General features: G+C 42.7%; 1 protein-coding gene across 3 annotated transcripts in view; it reads right to left on the reverse strand.

Annotated features, from left to right (window-relative positions):
• Nucleotides 1–16593, reverse strand: part of AK5 (adenylate kinase 5) — a 259777-nt gene that overhangs the window by 21874 nt on the left and 221310 nt on the right. For all 3 annotated transcript variants that reach the window (XM_043878033.1, XM_043878032.1, XM_043878031.1), the window contains 2 exons: nucleotides 12310–12473; nucleotides 9357–9473 (listed from right to left, as the gene is read on the reverse strand). In XM_043878033.1, the coding sequence (XP_043733968.1) occupies nucleotides 9357–9473; nucleotides 12310–12473 (281 nt within the window). The remainder of the gene's footprint in view (nucleotides 1–9356; nucleotides 9474–12309; nucleotides 12474–16593) is intronic.

Genomic DNA, 16593 nt, shown 5'->3' on the forward strand with positions numbered 1-16593 from the left:
TAGAGCATTTGAGCAGTATGAAAGCTGGGTCAAAGTTTAGAAGACAATGACCTGTGTCCACCAGCAGAGGGCAAGCTTGAGAGGCAGGCTAGAGTTTAGCTACAGAGTTTGGCTTCTGGAACAGTTTCTGGCTAGGGTTGTGTTTGGAGACTAGGCTATTTTTCTTATTGTGGGGGTTTTCGGGCCACTGGTGGGGACACGAAAGACAATTCTGGGAGTCATTTAGGTACAAACAGAGATTATGTGTGTCTGAGCAGGATCTGACCGTAAAGAAGTGCAGGACAGAGAAGTTGATTCCACCCAGAAAGTTTGGGTCGTGGACAAGCAGCTCAGGCTTCATCTGGGAGCTTGTTAGAAATGCAGAGGCTCAGGCACCACTCCTGACGTGCTGAGTCTGCATTTTAAGAAGATTCCCCAGGTGATTCTTCACAAAATAAGACCTTGAGAAGCTGCTCCACCAAGCCATTTCCTCCTGCCAAGTCTGGGGTTAGACCTGACCTGTCTCTCCTGGAGTCAGCACTCTCTTCTTACATAAAAAGCTATCAAGCAATAATTCTATTTGAAAATGGCCTGTATAGATTTTAAGTTTTAGAAGTTTTAAGTGAAGTGAAAGTCGCTCAGTTGTGTCTGACTTTTTGCAACCCCATGAATATACAGTCCATGGAATTCTCCACACCAGGATACTGGAGTGGGTAGCCTTTCCCTTCTCCAGGGGATCTTCCTGACCCAGGAATTGAACTGGGGTCTCCTACATTGCAGGCGTATTCTTTACCAACTGAGCTATCAGGGAAGCCCTAGAAGTTTTAGGTTTATGTGAAAATTGAGCAGATAATACAGAGAGTTACCATATATCTCTCCCCATCCCTGGTTTCCCTATTATGTCTTGAAGTTCAGTTCAGTTCAGTTCAGCCGCTCAGTCATGTCTGACTCTTTGCAACCCCATGGATTGTAGCACGCCAGGCTTTCCTGTCCTTCAACAACTCCCAGAGCCTACTCAAACTCCTCCAGGGGATCTTTTGGACCCAGGGATTGAACCTGTGTCTTCTACACCTCCTGCAATGGCAGGAGGGACGTCCCAATGAAACAATACTGAAATGTTAACTAAAATCCATAGTTGACACTAAGGTTCATTCTTTGTGTTGTGTATTCTATGGGTTTTGACAACTGAGTAATGTCATGATTCATCATTATAGTAATGATATGTAATAATTCCACCCTTCTAAAAATCTTCTGGGCTCTTTCTATTTAATTCTTCCCTCTCTCTCCTCCCTAACCCTGCAACTACTGATGATTTTACTGTTCTATAGAAGTGCCTTTCCCAGAATATCACATTGTCGAACTCATAGAGTATACAGCCTTTTCAGGCTGGCTTCTTTCATTTAGTAATGTGCATTTAAGTTTCCTCAATGTCCTTTCATGGTTTCAGAGCTCATTTCTTCCACTGATGCTTTTAATGCCTGAAAGTTTTTGAAAGATTTGAATGAAACACCACTTAATTATTTTTCAAAATGCTTTGGTATATTCCTTTAGAAAGTTCCTTGGAGTAACTCTGCCTCTTTTTCTTTGGACCATGGTTAGCCTCTAACGTCCTACGGGTGGGAGGGCAGAGAACTCAGTCCTTGTCTGGATGAACCATAGAGACATGGATAACTCCACGTCCCTAGTGCCCACTCCCCTGCTGACTCCCTGGAATTCTGCCCCAGCAGCATGACGTTCTTTATGGTCTTTGGGTATTCAGGAGATGCTTATTAGAGCACACATGCCCTTGAAAAAGCATTGAGATGTGTAAGAATATTTCAGCAGCTGACATATTGTGCCATCTCGCTAACAGGGGAGGAAATGGAGGCCCACGTAGGTCAACTTGCCCAAGATCACTGAGGACTAGTTAGTGACAGTTTTGAGTCTGCTGTGTGTAACTCCAAAGCTTGGTGACTTCACCCTAGTGGAGGGTGCCAGAGACTTCAGAATGGGACTCAGGCCAGATGCCTGGTGGGCTGAATGGAGCCGGGAGAGGAGGTGGGGCGGGAAAAGAAGTGGACGGTATCAGAGGCCATTTTGTTTTATTTTGCAAACTTGCTCGTGCTATCTCTGGGGCTCTAATGGGGATCAGCACTCACCCTGACTGAGAGCAGCCCACCAGGATGAGGATGTCAGCTGACTTGTGATGATAAATTCAGCAGGTGGAGCAGGAAGAGGCATTTACCCTCCCTTCTCTGCCAGGGAATAGCAACCTACTCCAGTATTCCTTCCTGGAGAATCCCTTGGACAGAGGGATCTGACGAGCTACAGTCCATGGGGTTGCAAAGAGTTGGACACGACTGAGCGACTAACGCGTTCACTTTCAGGGCTTCCCTGGTGACTCAGATGGTAAAGAATCCACCTGCAATGCGGGAGACCTGGGGTTTGATCTCTGGGTCAGGAAGATACCCTGGAGCAGGAAATGGCAACTCACTCCTGTTTTCTTGCCTGGGAAATCCCATGGACAGAGGAGCCTGGCGGGCTACAGTCCACGGGGTCTCTAAGAGTTGGACACGACTAAGCGACTAAGCATATGTAAACAGAATCACTGACTCTATAGCTGAAAAGTGTCATGAGACAGTTAAGAGCAGTGAGGCAGAGGGATATACTATCATTATCCACACATCCAGGAAACTCATCTTTGTAGTCAGGCTAAGTGCAGAATTTTAGCTAAGAACCTCCTGGGAGGGAAAGGAAAGAGCTAACCCGTGCATTTTACTTCTGCTAATATGTGTTTAGTTTGGCTGCTGTAGAGTAAATGTTGAGTTAATATAGGAAAGCGTTTTGTTCTCCCTATAGGGAGTCAGGCTGAGTACACACTCTCCTTGAGATGATAATAATCTATAAAGTGGGGATAATAATATCTATTGAACATAATTGTAAAGATTAATATAATGATATAGGCAAAGCATATAGTTCAGTTCCTGGCACATTTTAAGTGCTCAAAAAATAACAGCTATTATTTAGATAGCTATGTATTCTGTATGACTTTAACTGCATGAAAATAGGTAGAACCAAGACAGGAAGAAAGACAACAGGTTATTTCTGGGTGGTTAGTTAGTCTTTGTTTTACATTTTCCTGTATTGTCTCATATCTATATAATTTCTATTTCTCTAGTCAGAAAAAATGCATATAATTTTGGAAAAAAATGGTAACAATTTATTGAACACCATATACAGACATATACATATGTAAGGCATATTTCAAGGATTTCATCCAATCTTCCCAGCAAGCACTGAAGCTATTTTCCCGTTTTTAATTAAACTATAGTTGACATACAATATTATGTTAAGTTTCAGGTGTACTGCATGGTGATTTAATGTTCATGTACATTATGAAGTGATCACCACAATGGTTACCATCTGTCCTCATACAAAGTTGTTATAATATTACTGACCATATTCTCTATGCTGAATATTACATTCATGTGACTTATTTATTATATAGCTGGAGGTTTATCTAATCTTCACCTATTGCTTATTTTGCCCATTCCCTCCCTCCTTACCTTCTGGAAACCTCCCATTGGTTCTCTGTATCTATGAGTTTATTTTTGTTTCATTTTTTTTTTCCACACATAAGGTGATATCATATAGTATTTTTCTTTTTCTGTCTGACTTTTTTAGCATAATAATCCTCTAGATGTATCTATGTTGTTGCAAATGGCAAGATTTCTTTTTTTTTGTAATGGTTGGAGGTATTTATTTTCTTTTTTAAAAAATAATTTATTTATTTATTTTTGACTGATCTGGGTTTTTATGGTTGCGCAGGCTTTTCTCTAGTTGTGGTGAGTGGAGGCTCCTCTCTAGTTTCGGTGCACGGGCTTCTCATTGCAGGGGTTTCTCTCGTTTCTGAGTGCAAGCTCTAGAGCTCATGGGCGTCAGTAGTTGCAGCTCTGGGCTCTAGAGCACAGGCTCGATAGCCAGGGTGCAGGGGCTTCATTGCTTCATGGCAGTGGATCTCCCCAGACCACAGATCAAACCTGCGTCTCCTGCATTGGCAGGCAGATTCTTTACTACTGAGCCAGCAGGGAAGCCCAGCTATTTTCAATCTATGTTTTATAGAGGAGGAAATTGAACTATATGTATAGTTAAATGACTTGTCATGGACACATGAAGCCAGGCTCTGAATACAGGTCTGTGAACATGAAGTCACTATAACCAGGAGTTCACAAATGTGGTGAGAGATGGGGATGGTGGTTAGAAACCCCAACTCCTCCTTTATGTTATCTCTCTTTCTCTTTCACACACATGCACGCGCGCGCGCGCACACACACACACACACACACACACACACAGAGACAACCTTCCCTTATGCTTTGTTGGATACTAAAGGCACAGATATTTAACTCAGTGGGGGTAAAACCAGGCTTGGGAACAGAAGATAGGGTGGTAAAAGAGGAATCACATACAGACCTAGCCCTAAGATATGGACATGAGTTAGCATTTAGCCTTTAGTGGTGTCATGTAGGTAAGCCAAGCAGATCCTCAAAGGACCTGCCTCTCAGAGCAATAATCTACAGGAATCCAAAGCATCAGGCTGACTAACTAAACTGGATTTTTTTCAGCAACAGATGGTCCCAAGCATTGGGCACGTCAGTCTCTGGGATATAGAGGGGCTGCTGAGACGTTTGTGAGTTGGGAAACCATCCATAGGCCTGAAAGGGCTTCAAACAGAGTCGCAGGCCTGACAGGTACACAAGGAACATGCACTGTGCTCCCAACCAGGCTGACTACTCTGAATCTCTGGGGTGAAATTGTACATCTGTATTTGTCTTTGCCAAATTTCAAATGAGTTGCTTGCTAGTAATTTGGAGGGTGCTGTCCAAATGATGGGGTCCCTTCAGGGCATAAGTGAATCAACAGCGGCTCGTTCTGTGTTTGTAGCATCTGCATCTTTGTTCATCTGGTCAGGTTTAAAGCAGGTGTTTGTTTTGGAGGGCTGCATGTGTCCTCTTCACATGAGCTGAATTGATATTAGAATCGTCTAAATTGCTGTACCCAGGGACAAATCAAGATCATGCTTGATCTTGGTGAATTCGTGCTGGCAGAATGTGAAAGACTGTCTTCATAGACATCTCACTTGAAGGTCGTCGGTCAGGGCACTTGTGTATTTTAGCAATGGCTACATGAATTTTAGCATTGATTGAAACTACCCACTTATCACATTGATGACTCTTTCTAACTCCTAAGTTCTAGTTAGGAGTGTCAGTGTCTCTTCTCTGACACTTTCTAAAACCTGTCTGAAGGGGGCCCACAGTGGGGAAGGACATTTTGCTTTATATCAGGAAGACTGTATGGATGATTTGAGTTCTTACTTACCAGTTAGAAAAGTTAGGAGAATAAAGTAAGAAAAGAAGGGAGAATAAAGGACATAATTTTGTTGTTTGCATACAGTAGTTGACAAAAAAGATGCTTATTTTTACCCTATGTCTTATTGATCAAACTTGGCCATTTGGGGGTTTCAGAAGAAAATTCTACTACCACTGAGAGCTATTAAAAAGAAGATATTGAAAAGGATATTTTCCCCAGCACTTCCAAGCAAGTTCATGACCTGTCCTGACCCTCCTAAAGACCCTGCTAGGACTTTTGGACCTTAAGTTCACAGGCAAGGTCAGGTGTGAAATGTCCTGGTGGGGTGCAGCCACCTTGAAGCCTGAACCTCAGTCAACATTGCCAATGGGTGGCCTTTAGCACTCATCTCCCCCTCCCCCCTTTTAAGGTTTTGCTCCCCTGTGTTTTAATGTTTACAGAACGGCCAATCCCCACTCAGCAGGGAGCCCCTCATGGGTCCAATCACACCTTCCTCTTTTCTGGATTTCTCCTCACCCCTTGGATTTACACAGGCCCTAATTCTGAAGTGGTGCAGGAAAGATGCCTTTATTCCTCAGTTATTCAGAGAGTATTCCCAGGAGAGTTGTTCACACCCTAGATGCTGGCTAGATCAGAACAAACAAAAATGTAAGACAGTCCACAGAAGACTTAATATTGTTAAGATGTCAATACTGCCAAAGTGATCTACAGGTTTAACACAATCTCTATCAAAGTTCCAAAGTCTCGTTTTTTGTTATTGTTTTTTTTTTACAGAAATAGAGATAATTTTGCCCTAAAATTCTTGTGGAATCTCAAGGGACCCTAAATAGCCAAAGCAATCTTGAAAAAGAACAAAGTTGGAGGGCTCACACTTCTTGATTTAAAACCTTATTACAAAGCCACAGTAATTAAAATAGTGTGGTACTGGCATAAAGTCAGTAATTTAGATTAATTGAATATAATAGAGAGCTCAGAAATAAACTCTCTTGTAAATGGTCAAATGATTTTTGACAAGGGTACCAAGACCATTCACTGGTGAAAAAAGTCTTTTCAAGCAATGGTGTTGGGACAATTGTTTATCTACATTCAAAGAATGGAGTTGGACCCTTATGTTATACCATATACCAAAATTAGGTCAAAATGGATTAAAGTGCTAAATATAAGAGTGACAGCTACAAAATTCTTAGAAGAAAACATAGGGGAAAATCTTCACAATACTGGATTTGGCAAGAATTTCTTGGACACGGCACCAAAAGCACAGGAGACAAAAGCAAAAATAGATAAATTGGTTTATATAAAAATTATTAACTTCTGTGCATTAAAGGACACAATCAACAGAGTGAAAAGGCAACCATCAACTCAACAACAAAACCCAAACAACCCGGTTAAAAAATAGGAAAAAGACTTAACTAGACATTCTTCAAAGAAGACATATTAATATAAACGGCCAATGAGCACGTGAAAAGAGGCTCAACTTCATTAATCATTAGGAAAATGTAAACCAAAACTACAATGACACCCATGAGGATGGTATCTGTGGAAAAAACAGACAATCTGTGTTGGTGAGGATGTGGAGAAACTGAAACTCTTGTGCATTGTTCGCGGGAATGCAAAATGGTGCAGCCACTATGGCTGACAGTGTGTATGTGTAGGTATTGATTCCTCAAAAAATTAAAAATAGAATTAGCATATGATCCAGCAATTTCACTTCTGTGTATATACCCCAAAGAGTTGAAAGCAGAGTCTTGAAGAGCTATTTGTACACCCACGTTCATAGCAGTATTAATTACAACAGCCCCAAAGTGGAAGTAACCCAAGTAGCCATCAATGAATGAATGGATAAACAAAATATTATTCATCCTTAACAGGGAAGGAAAATTTAACATATGCTACAACAGGAATGAAACTTGAGGACATTATGCTAAGTGAAAAATAAGCCAGTGACAGAAGGACAAATGTGTCAGATTCCATGCATGTGAGGTACATAGAGTAGTAGTAATTTCATAAAGACAGAGAGTGAACAGTGGTTTCCAGGGACTGAGAGGACAGGGAAGTGGGGAGCTGTTATTCAAAGAGTGTAGAGCTTCAGTTTTGCAAGATGGTAAAAGTTCTAGAGATTGGTTGCACAACAGTACAAATACACTTCACATGTCTGAACTAGACACTTAACATTAGTTAAGATGGTAAATTTGATGTTCTATAAATATACAGAACATGGTAAAATATTATTGTGATTTAAAAAAACTAGAAGAATCCTCCCAATTCCATTTTGTAAAAAAAATTAAAATAAAGTTAGTCACTCAGCTGTGACCAACTCTTTGCAACCCCATGGACTGTAGCCCACCAGGCTCCTCTGTCCATGGAATTCTCCAGGCAAGAATACTGGAGTGGGTTGCCATGACCTTCTCCAGGGGATCTTCCTGACACAGGGATTGAATCTGGGTCTCCTGCATTGCAGGCAGATTCTTTACCATCTGAGCTACCAAAAAAACCTAAAACGATTCTCCTAACATCATTTTGTGAAAAAGTGGTTAATTATATCAAAGTCTGAGCTCTTAAAGTAGTTTGATTGGTGGGAAAAAGCTCATTAGAACTCTGGTGTGTGAATTCTAATGAACTACCTGGAGCTGCCACAGTCCCAGGCTTTGCACACAAATCCACTTCTCCCTGCTCACTCCTATCTTGATAAAGGCTCGTGAGCTGAGAGGAAGAAAGCCAGCCCTGGGGGTTAGGGCCATACTTGCCAACTAGGACAGGAAAGTTTTTCTCTGATTCTGATTGCAAGTAGGAAATGCAAGGGAGGGTTAGCAATTGTCCTTTAATTATTTAGATGCCATCTAAGGAAATTAAATCAGAGGCTCAAAAGGAGGTTACAGTAACCCCCAGGAGACACAAAGGTACAATTCCTCTCAATCAACGCTGCAGTTAGAGATAGATAGAGATGGGCCCCCCAAACCTTAGTCTTACCAGTAGTTGTTACTTACCAGTGAGTGGACGCTTACTAGCTGTGTGACTGTGGGCAAGTCACTTAACCTCTCTGGGCTTAATTCGTCACCTTTACCATGAAGAAATACCCCCTTTATCTAAAAGGTTATTAAAAATGTATCAAATGAAAGTATATAATAAGATATTTTAAAAGTAGTCTAAAGAGACCTCTATACAAATATTAATTCTTATAGGCTCTGGAGTCTTTGTTTAATAATCAGGGACAGTTGTTTCCCTCTTGTTTGCACAAGAGGGACAAATTAGAGATAATGTATGTGAAGCATGTGGCACAGGACTCGGCCCAGAGTAGATTTTATAAATGATAGGAGCAATATTTTTTTACGTACTGCTATTCTCCTGTGAGTGGCCTCCCAGTGAAGGGGGTGGGCCTTGGGCATATATCTGATTTTGCCTGTCCAGCATCTGTTCTCCCCGCCTTCTTCTAAGAGCATCCTATTTGTCTTCAGGTAATTCCCTTCCCTTTCTCAGTCTGTGTAGTTCAGGTGTGGTACCCATTTTCCCTCCTTTTCTCCCATCTTTGCCCTGGTCCTCCAGGCTGAACCAGGATATCCCTGGATAATCCACAGTGATTAGTACAGTGATGGGCCCAGGACCTGATAATTCAGGATAATGAAACAAAACCCTGGGTTCTTTTTTTTTTTTTTGCTGGACCCACTGGAGAAGAGAAACACTTTTTTGTGAAGTCACTTGGATGATAGAATATGTCTCTAACAGGAAGAAAATGAGGCCAATGCAAATAAAGAAAATCCAAGAAATGGACAAAGTCAGATGACTGACGAACAAATTTGAATACATGAATCCATTAAAGTGTGAACTACCCTTGGAGGTTTTAGTTACTTGAACAATAAATCCACCACAGCATTCCCACCCTCCACGCCCCCCCCCCAACATTTTTTGCTGAATTTCTGCCATTTGTAATAGAAAGTTTTATTGAACAGAATTGACAGACTTTGAATTTATTCCCTCAGCTTCCACGATATCCCCTATTTGTCTTCTGGGATGATCCCCATAGCAACACTCACCCTACGTCCAAACTCTTCTCCTTGCTTCACTTCCCGAGGATAGCCGTCAATCAGGAAGCCCTTGGTGTTGCTGAGGCTGGCCACCATGGCCTCCTTCAGGAGCTCCAGAATGATGCCCTGGAGCAGAGGGAGAGCAGTCAGGACCCAGACTCTTCCACAGAGCAGCACTCTGGAGTTACCAAAGGTCTCCCAGCCATCCCCATCATGGCAAGGGGGAGAAATGTACTAGTTAAATTAACAGTGGATGGCAATATCCTGTATTTCATCAACTATAAATCTCAGTCCCCCACTACCCAATTTTAATGTCTATGGAACTGGTAGGTATTTTACAATCAGTACTGGGTCAAAGTCTGTTGATGGTTTTTCTTACTGGTAAATTTTAATGGTTAAAGTTTTGGGGGGTTGCCTAAAAATAATGGTATCTTAAATTAGGTGAAATATGGTACTCTATTTCAAGCAGTAGCACTCCTTGAATTGGGCCCAATGGCAGTTTAAAACTAGACAAAACATGGTATAAAATGTACTTCAGTGTTGATTTTTTTCCCAGTAAATATTTTGTAAAATTTGACATGACATGCATTGACTTGAGTAGACTTTCAATAGACATGAAGTAGCATTTTCTAGCAATATCACTTTGTTAAAAATTTTGATTAACTTGTGCTTATAGAAAACAAGGAAGCTACCAGCTGCCCAAATGGGGGGAATTCCTTGTGCTCTCTGGGTCCCTGGCTACCTCTGACTTTCAGCAGGGGCTGGGGAATACAACTACCACAAAGCGCACTCAGAATCTATCCCTAGATAATAATGAATTAAACCCTCATGAAGTTTATATTTTAGTGAAAAATAGATACTAGATGAACAAGTAAATATATAAAAATGATCAGTTAGAGAGAACTACTAGGAACAAAATTAAAGCAGATCAGAAGAAGCAGATTGTTTGAGGTGCTATTTTTAGATGGGGTATGCAGGCCTCTTTGATAGACTGTGATATTTAAGGAGAGATCTGGATGAAGTAAAGGAGCAAGCTATATGCATATGTGAAAGAAGGGCACTCAGGTTGAAGAAATAGACAATGTAAGGGCCCAGAGGCAGGAGAAGTCTGGTCTGTGAAAGGAAGAATGGAGGGGTTGGGGTGGGTGAGAGGAAATGTGAGAGTCTTGGAAAAGAGCACTGGAGAGCAAGCTGGAATCCAGAGCCATGGGAAAGTCTCTGGATTTCCTTCAAAATGTGGGGAGGAGCTGTTGGAAGGTTCTGGGAAGGGGGATAAATGTTTCTAAGAAATCACTCTGGCTGCTATGAAAAGAGTAAACTGTAGGAGAAAAAGAGTGGGCAGAAGGAGGCCTGTTAAGAGGCAACTACAGGACTTCCTTGGTGGTAGAGTGGGTAGGAATCTGCCGGCCAATGCAGGGGACATAGGTTCGATCCCTGGTCCAGGAAGATTCCACTTGCCTTGGAGCAGCTAAGCCTGTGTGCCACAACTATTGAAGCCCGTGTGCTCAAGGGCCTTTGAGCCACCACTACTGAGGCCACAGGCGGCAACTACTGAAGCTTGCGTGCCTAGAGGCTGTGCTCCACAACAAGAGAAGCCACCGCGATGAGAAACGCAAGCACTGCAACAAAGAGTAGCCCCTACTTGCTGAAACTAGAGAAAGTCCTCAAAAAGCAACGAAGACCCAGTGTAGCCAATATAAATAAATAAACAGATTAATATATAAATCTCCAAAACTTTAAAAAGAAAAGAAAAGAGACAACAGCAGTGGTCTGTTTCCTTTATGAGGACCATTCTGGCTTCCAGGTGGGAAACAGACTGTAGCTGGTTAAAGAGGAAGCGAGAAGCTCTCTTAGCTAATAGGGGCTGCACTGTCCATGCCCTGACTACAGAGCCTAGTGTGAGAGTTAGTCTGGAAGGGATGAATGTTTTATGATACCCGTGGCATCCAGCCTCTCAGATATGGATAGTGACTTGAAAACAAAACAAAACAAAAGATAAATAAAAGGGATATTCTTTGGCTACCCAAGGAAGATAACAAATTTCATGTTAATGCCATTATACCTCTCAGAATGAGACCAAGACATTATTTTCTGTTTTTCAGAGGGTTCTAAGAGTCCTTTGGACTGCAAAGAGATCAAATCAGTCAATCCTAAAGGAAATCAATCCTGAATACTCACTGCAAGGACTGACGCTGAAGCTGAAGCTCCAATACTTTGGCCACCTTATTGGAAGAGCCAACTCATTGGAAAAGACCTTGATGCTGGGAAAGATTGAGGGCAGGAGGAGAAGGGGGCAACAGAGGATGAGATGGTTGGATGGCATCATCAACTCAATGGACATGAGTTTGAGCAAGCTCCAGGAGATGGTGAAGGACAGGGAAACCTGGCATGCTGCAGTCCATGAGGTCGAAAAGAGTTGGACACGGCCTAGCAACTAAAGAACAACAACTAATTCTAGGCTCTGCTGCACCAAGATCATTTCTGCTTTGAAGCTTTTAACTCTAAAGTGAGGTCGCTCAGTCATGTCCGACTCTTTGTGACCCCATGGACTGTAGCCTACCAGGCTCTTCCATCCATGGAATCTTCCAGGCAGGAGTACTGGAGTGGGTTGCCATATCCTTCTCCAGGGGATCTTCCTGACCCAGGGATCGAACCCGGGTCTCTCACATTGCAGGCAGACGCTTTACCATCTGAGCCACCAGGGAAGCAGGGACCAATTTCAGGAAAAAGTATGAAATAGGTTAATTCAAGGAACTGGCAGAGCAACAAGACAGAAGGAACCGGGGCGTGGGCAGCTTGGTCTGGCAGATGAGCCTCTGCTGGGGACCTCCTGCCTGCCTCTGGACTGTTAAAAGAAACAAAATACAGCACTGTCCTTTTTGAGTTTCTTTGTTTCTGAAGCTTAGATTAATGGCAACACTTCCAGATCTCTCCCCGGCCAGAGAAGGCAGCTGTTGCTTACTGAGGGCACCAGCTCTCCACGTTCCATGATGCCTCTGATCAACTTGCTTCTTTCAGATTCTGATGACAGCTCCTTCCGCAGGAGCTCGCCAGTCGAGAGATGTGTAAATCCATATTTTTCCACCAGCTTTCCACACTGTGTGCCTTTGCCAGAGCCTGGGCCACCTAGAAAAGAAGTCATGGGTCAGACATCCATCCCGAATCTGGTGCCCTGTTCGGGGTTGTAGTCAGACAGTGAGCAGGCTTCTATGCTTGATCCACCAGCGTGGACTGAGCCCTGCTGATCTACTGGGGGCGTGCTGGGAGCCATGGATACAGTGGCGAACGGGACACAGGCCTTGCCCTCAAAGATTGTGTCCATGGAGGGCAGAGGGTGTTACAGACAAACAACAGCGGTCACTACAGGTGGTCTAGTGGGGAGAAGTGCAGAGGGCGCAGGAGAGGGTCCACAGTCCCAATTTGGAGGACACGCTCGGCAGATAAGTTTCCTGGGGCCCTGAATCTGCTCATGAGCAATGCAGGGACCACGGCGCCTGATATATGGTGACCACTCAACAAATGCTAGCTGTTACTTTTTGTTTTTGTAATTCAGAAAATAATGCAAGCAATTTTAATTTAATCTAGAGACAGGTGCTTTATTTACAAATATTTAGATTAATAGCATTTTGCTACATCAAATGAAGAGTACAGCAGTTTGGATAAATCCTGTCACAGAAACAATTAAGACCCACTGTGACTAACTTTGGGAATTAGGGTGTTGCACCTAAACAAGCCTTTAGTTTGTGGTTTTGTTAGTCACTACTTTTAAAATCAGTTGTTTTCAAATTTATGGTTACCAAAGAGGCAAGGTGAGGGGGATAAGTTGGGAGTTTGGGATAAACATACACACACTAGTATAAATAAAGTAGATAACCAACAGGGACCTAGTGTATAGCACAAAGACCTCTACTCAATTTTTTATAATAACCTAATAGGGAAAAAAATCTGAAAAAGAATAGACAAATATATATGCAAAACTGAATCACTGTGCTGTACGCTTGAAACTAGCACAACGTGTATCAACTCTACTTCAATAAAAAATTGTTTTCACAAATGTCATATATTAATGCATATATATGGAATCTAGAAAGATGGTACTGATGAACCTATGTGCAGGGCAGCAATGGAGACAAAGACATAGAGAACAGACTTATGGACATGGCGGGTGCTGAAAAGGAGAGGGTGGAATGAATGGAGAGTGTAGCATGGAAACACATACACTAACATACAGAAAATAGATAGCCGTGAGAATTGGCTGTATGACTCAGGAACAGGGGCTTTGTGACAATCCAGAAGGGAGGGATGGGGAGGAAGATGGGAGGGAGGTTCAAGAGGGGGTGGACCTATGTATTTCTATGGCTGATCCATGTTGATATGTGGCAGAAGCCAATACAATATTATAATTATCCTTCAATTAGAAATTTAAAGAAGATTTAAAAAGAAAAAAATCGTTTTCATTTTTAAATAATCATAAAGTTACAGAAGAGTTATGAGTACAAAGAACTGTCTGAAACATTTGAGAATCAGCTGCCAACCTGATGCCTCATCGTTACAGAACACTTTAACATCATTTCCTCCAGACCAGGAGCCAAGCACATCCTCCTACATAACTGCATCTTTGGACCTTATTCACATGTCAATGGAATTGTCCCAGTCATCTCAATAATGTCCTCTGGAGCCAATGGATCAAGTTCAGAATCATGTGCTGCCTTTAGTTGTCATGTCTTTCTGGTCTTCTTCCATATGGGCCATTTCCTCTGTATTTCACTGACACTTTGGAAGATTATACATAGTTATTTTACAGAATGTCCCTCAGCATGAATTTTTCTATTGTTTTCTAGCTACTAATACTCATGATCTCCCATATTCCTTTGGTGAACATTACATCCTGATTCTTTCGTTGTCTCCCCCACCAAGTTCAACTAGTTGCTAAGTTGCAAGATTTTACGCCTTAAAAAATATTAATAGCTAACTTTTGCCAAGTGCTTACTGTACTGGTCACTGTTCTAAGTACTTTATGTGTATTAATTTTAAATAATCTTAAGAGAGGCAGACATTGGTATTATTCCCATTTTACAGATGGGGAAGTAGAGTCACAAAGAAGTTGACTGCCTTAGGTGGCATGAGTAAGTAAGTAGCAAGTCTAGGATTTGAAGCCTGAACTCTGGCTCTCAGAGGTGTTCCCTCCTTTTTTGTCTGCTGTGCCCAGGTTTACCTGCCACGTTTCAGGTCCTCACGCTCTTAGTGTACAGAAGGCATCCTGCCTCTGTGTGGGGCAAAGGGTGAGGCTTTGGGGTCCAGCAGACCCACGAGCAGGATGATTTGCCTGAAAAGCATGCCACTTCCCAGCTGCAGAGCATTCTGTGGCTTCCCTTTCTCCAACTCCTTAGAGTGGCATTTGTAGCTTCTAGGAGCTAGTTCCATTCAGCCTCTCCAACTTTTTTCTACATTTCTTATCCTCACCCAACATTGTCCTGTCCAACCACAGACTGTCCTTTCATCAAGACATACTTAAAAAAAAAACCGCTTTTCTAACTGTGAGATAATTTGCAGATTCACATTTGTAAGAGTAATATAGAGAGATCCCATGAATCCTTTACCATTTTCCCTAGTGGTGACATTTTGTACAACTACATCACATCACAATATCACAACCAGAATATTAGCACTGATGTAATACAGAAGTAAAACATTCCTGTCAGTGCCGGAGTCCCTTATGCTATCCTTTTATAACCACACCCACTTCTCTCTACACACACATCCTTAACCTCTGGCAACCACTAAATCTGTATATAATTTTGTCATTGTGAGAGAATTGCATCAATGGAACCATAGGCATCAAGATATAGTTTTCCAATGTGCTTTTGCTCGTCCCATCCTCAGCCTGGATGGCTTCCACTTTCCACTCTATCAAGATTCTCTTCATCCCGTGGGTCTGGATCCAATGTTTCCCCCTTCCAGCAGGAATCAGCTGTCCACGTCGCCTCTCCTGGGGTGAGTGATGTAACCCCCACTTGGGTGCCCTTGGCCTGTCTCACACTTGGTCTAGGTCTCCCACTAGACCTTCTGCCCCACAGCATCTACACAGTACCTGGCCATGGTGAAGTGAGTGAAGTCGCTCAGTCGTGTCCGACTCTTTGCGATCCCGGGGGCTGTAGCCCGCCAGGCTCCTCTGTCCAGGGGATTCTCCAGGCAAGAATACTGGAGTGGGTTGCCATAGGTGCTTCTTAATGCTTGGAGGATTTCCCAGTTAAAAGGAAATATGTAACACCAAAATGTAAAACATGATTGAGGTTTTAGCATGGTAGTGAGCACTTACAACTTGTCTTGTAATCTTCCTGTCTGGCCTCTCTTCACCTTCAAAACTCCTTTCTCGGAACAACTGGCAACAAACCTCTTGAGGGGCAGCACTTGTGGTCCCTCATTAGTGGAAGCGCCTCTCACTCCCGCTCTTTTGCCTTGGCAGCGAATCCAGGCAACGTCCACGCTTTGACTTCTGCTCATTTGTAGAGCTGCTCTCGACCAAACGGGAAGGGTTCAGAGCGCTCGCTGTATTGCCATGGTGGCCGAGATGTACCAGGAAAACAGCAATTACAGAGGCTCGCAAAAATAATGCAGACCACTTAGCAGGAGAGGCTGATTGCCAGCTGATGCTATGTTTGCTCCAAGCACCATGACCCCTGTCTCCTGCGATAACAGGAATGGAGAGTGGGAACATGGGAGGGCCACTCTGGGCAGAAGTGCTTCCATAAAAGGAGGGAGGGAAACAAAGGGCTAGGCTCTGGCAGCAGCCACGAGGGCTTCTGTAGCTGGATTTACCTACAGACTCTTTCTTGAGGATGGCTGGAAGCCAGTCATGTGGAAAAAGATATTTTCAGCCTTGGCTTACAGGGCAAAAATGCTACATTTCAATTATTTTCTTCCTTCAGCATTCTCCTAATATGACTATTATAATTTTTGTTCCTCTCAAATGTTATTTAATAAATCTTGACACAAAGGCAATTACAACATCTTCAGCTCAAATTAACCACAGCTGTGTGTGAAACAGCAGCCGCTGCTCCAGTTAGAAACCTTTCGTGGGAGCAACAGCTGCAAATTCTTAACATTCTTTGGGCAAATGGGGCAGGCACAGTGGAATTTTAAGTAATCTCCACAATGGTTTGATTTTTCCCGCGGCTCCAAACCAGGGAACAAAGTGATTTTTATCACTGCCGCGAAGGCACCAAAACTGCTGGCAGATGTAGGA

This window comes from Cervus elaphus, chromosome 20, assembly GCF_910594005.1.
Source record: "Cervus elaphus chromosome 20, mCerEla1.1, whole genome shotgun sequence".
Lineage (NCBI taxonomy): Eukaryota > Metazoa > Chordata > Mammalia > Artiodactyla > Cervidae > Cervus > Cervus elaphus.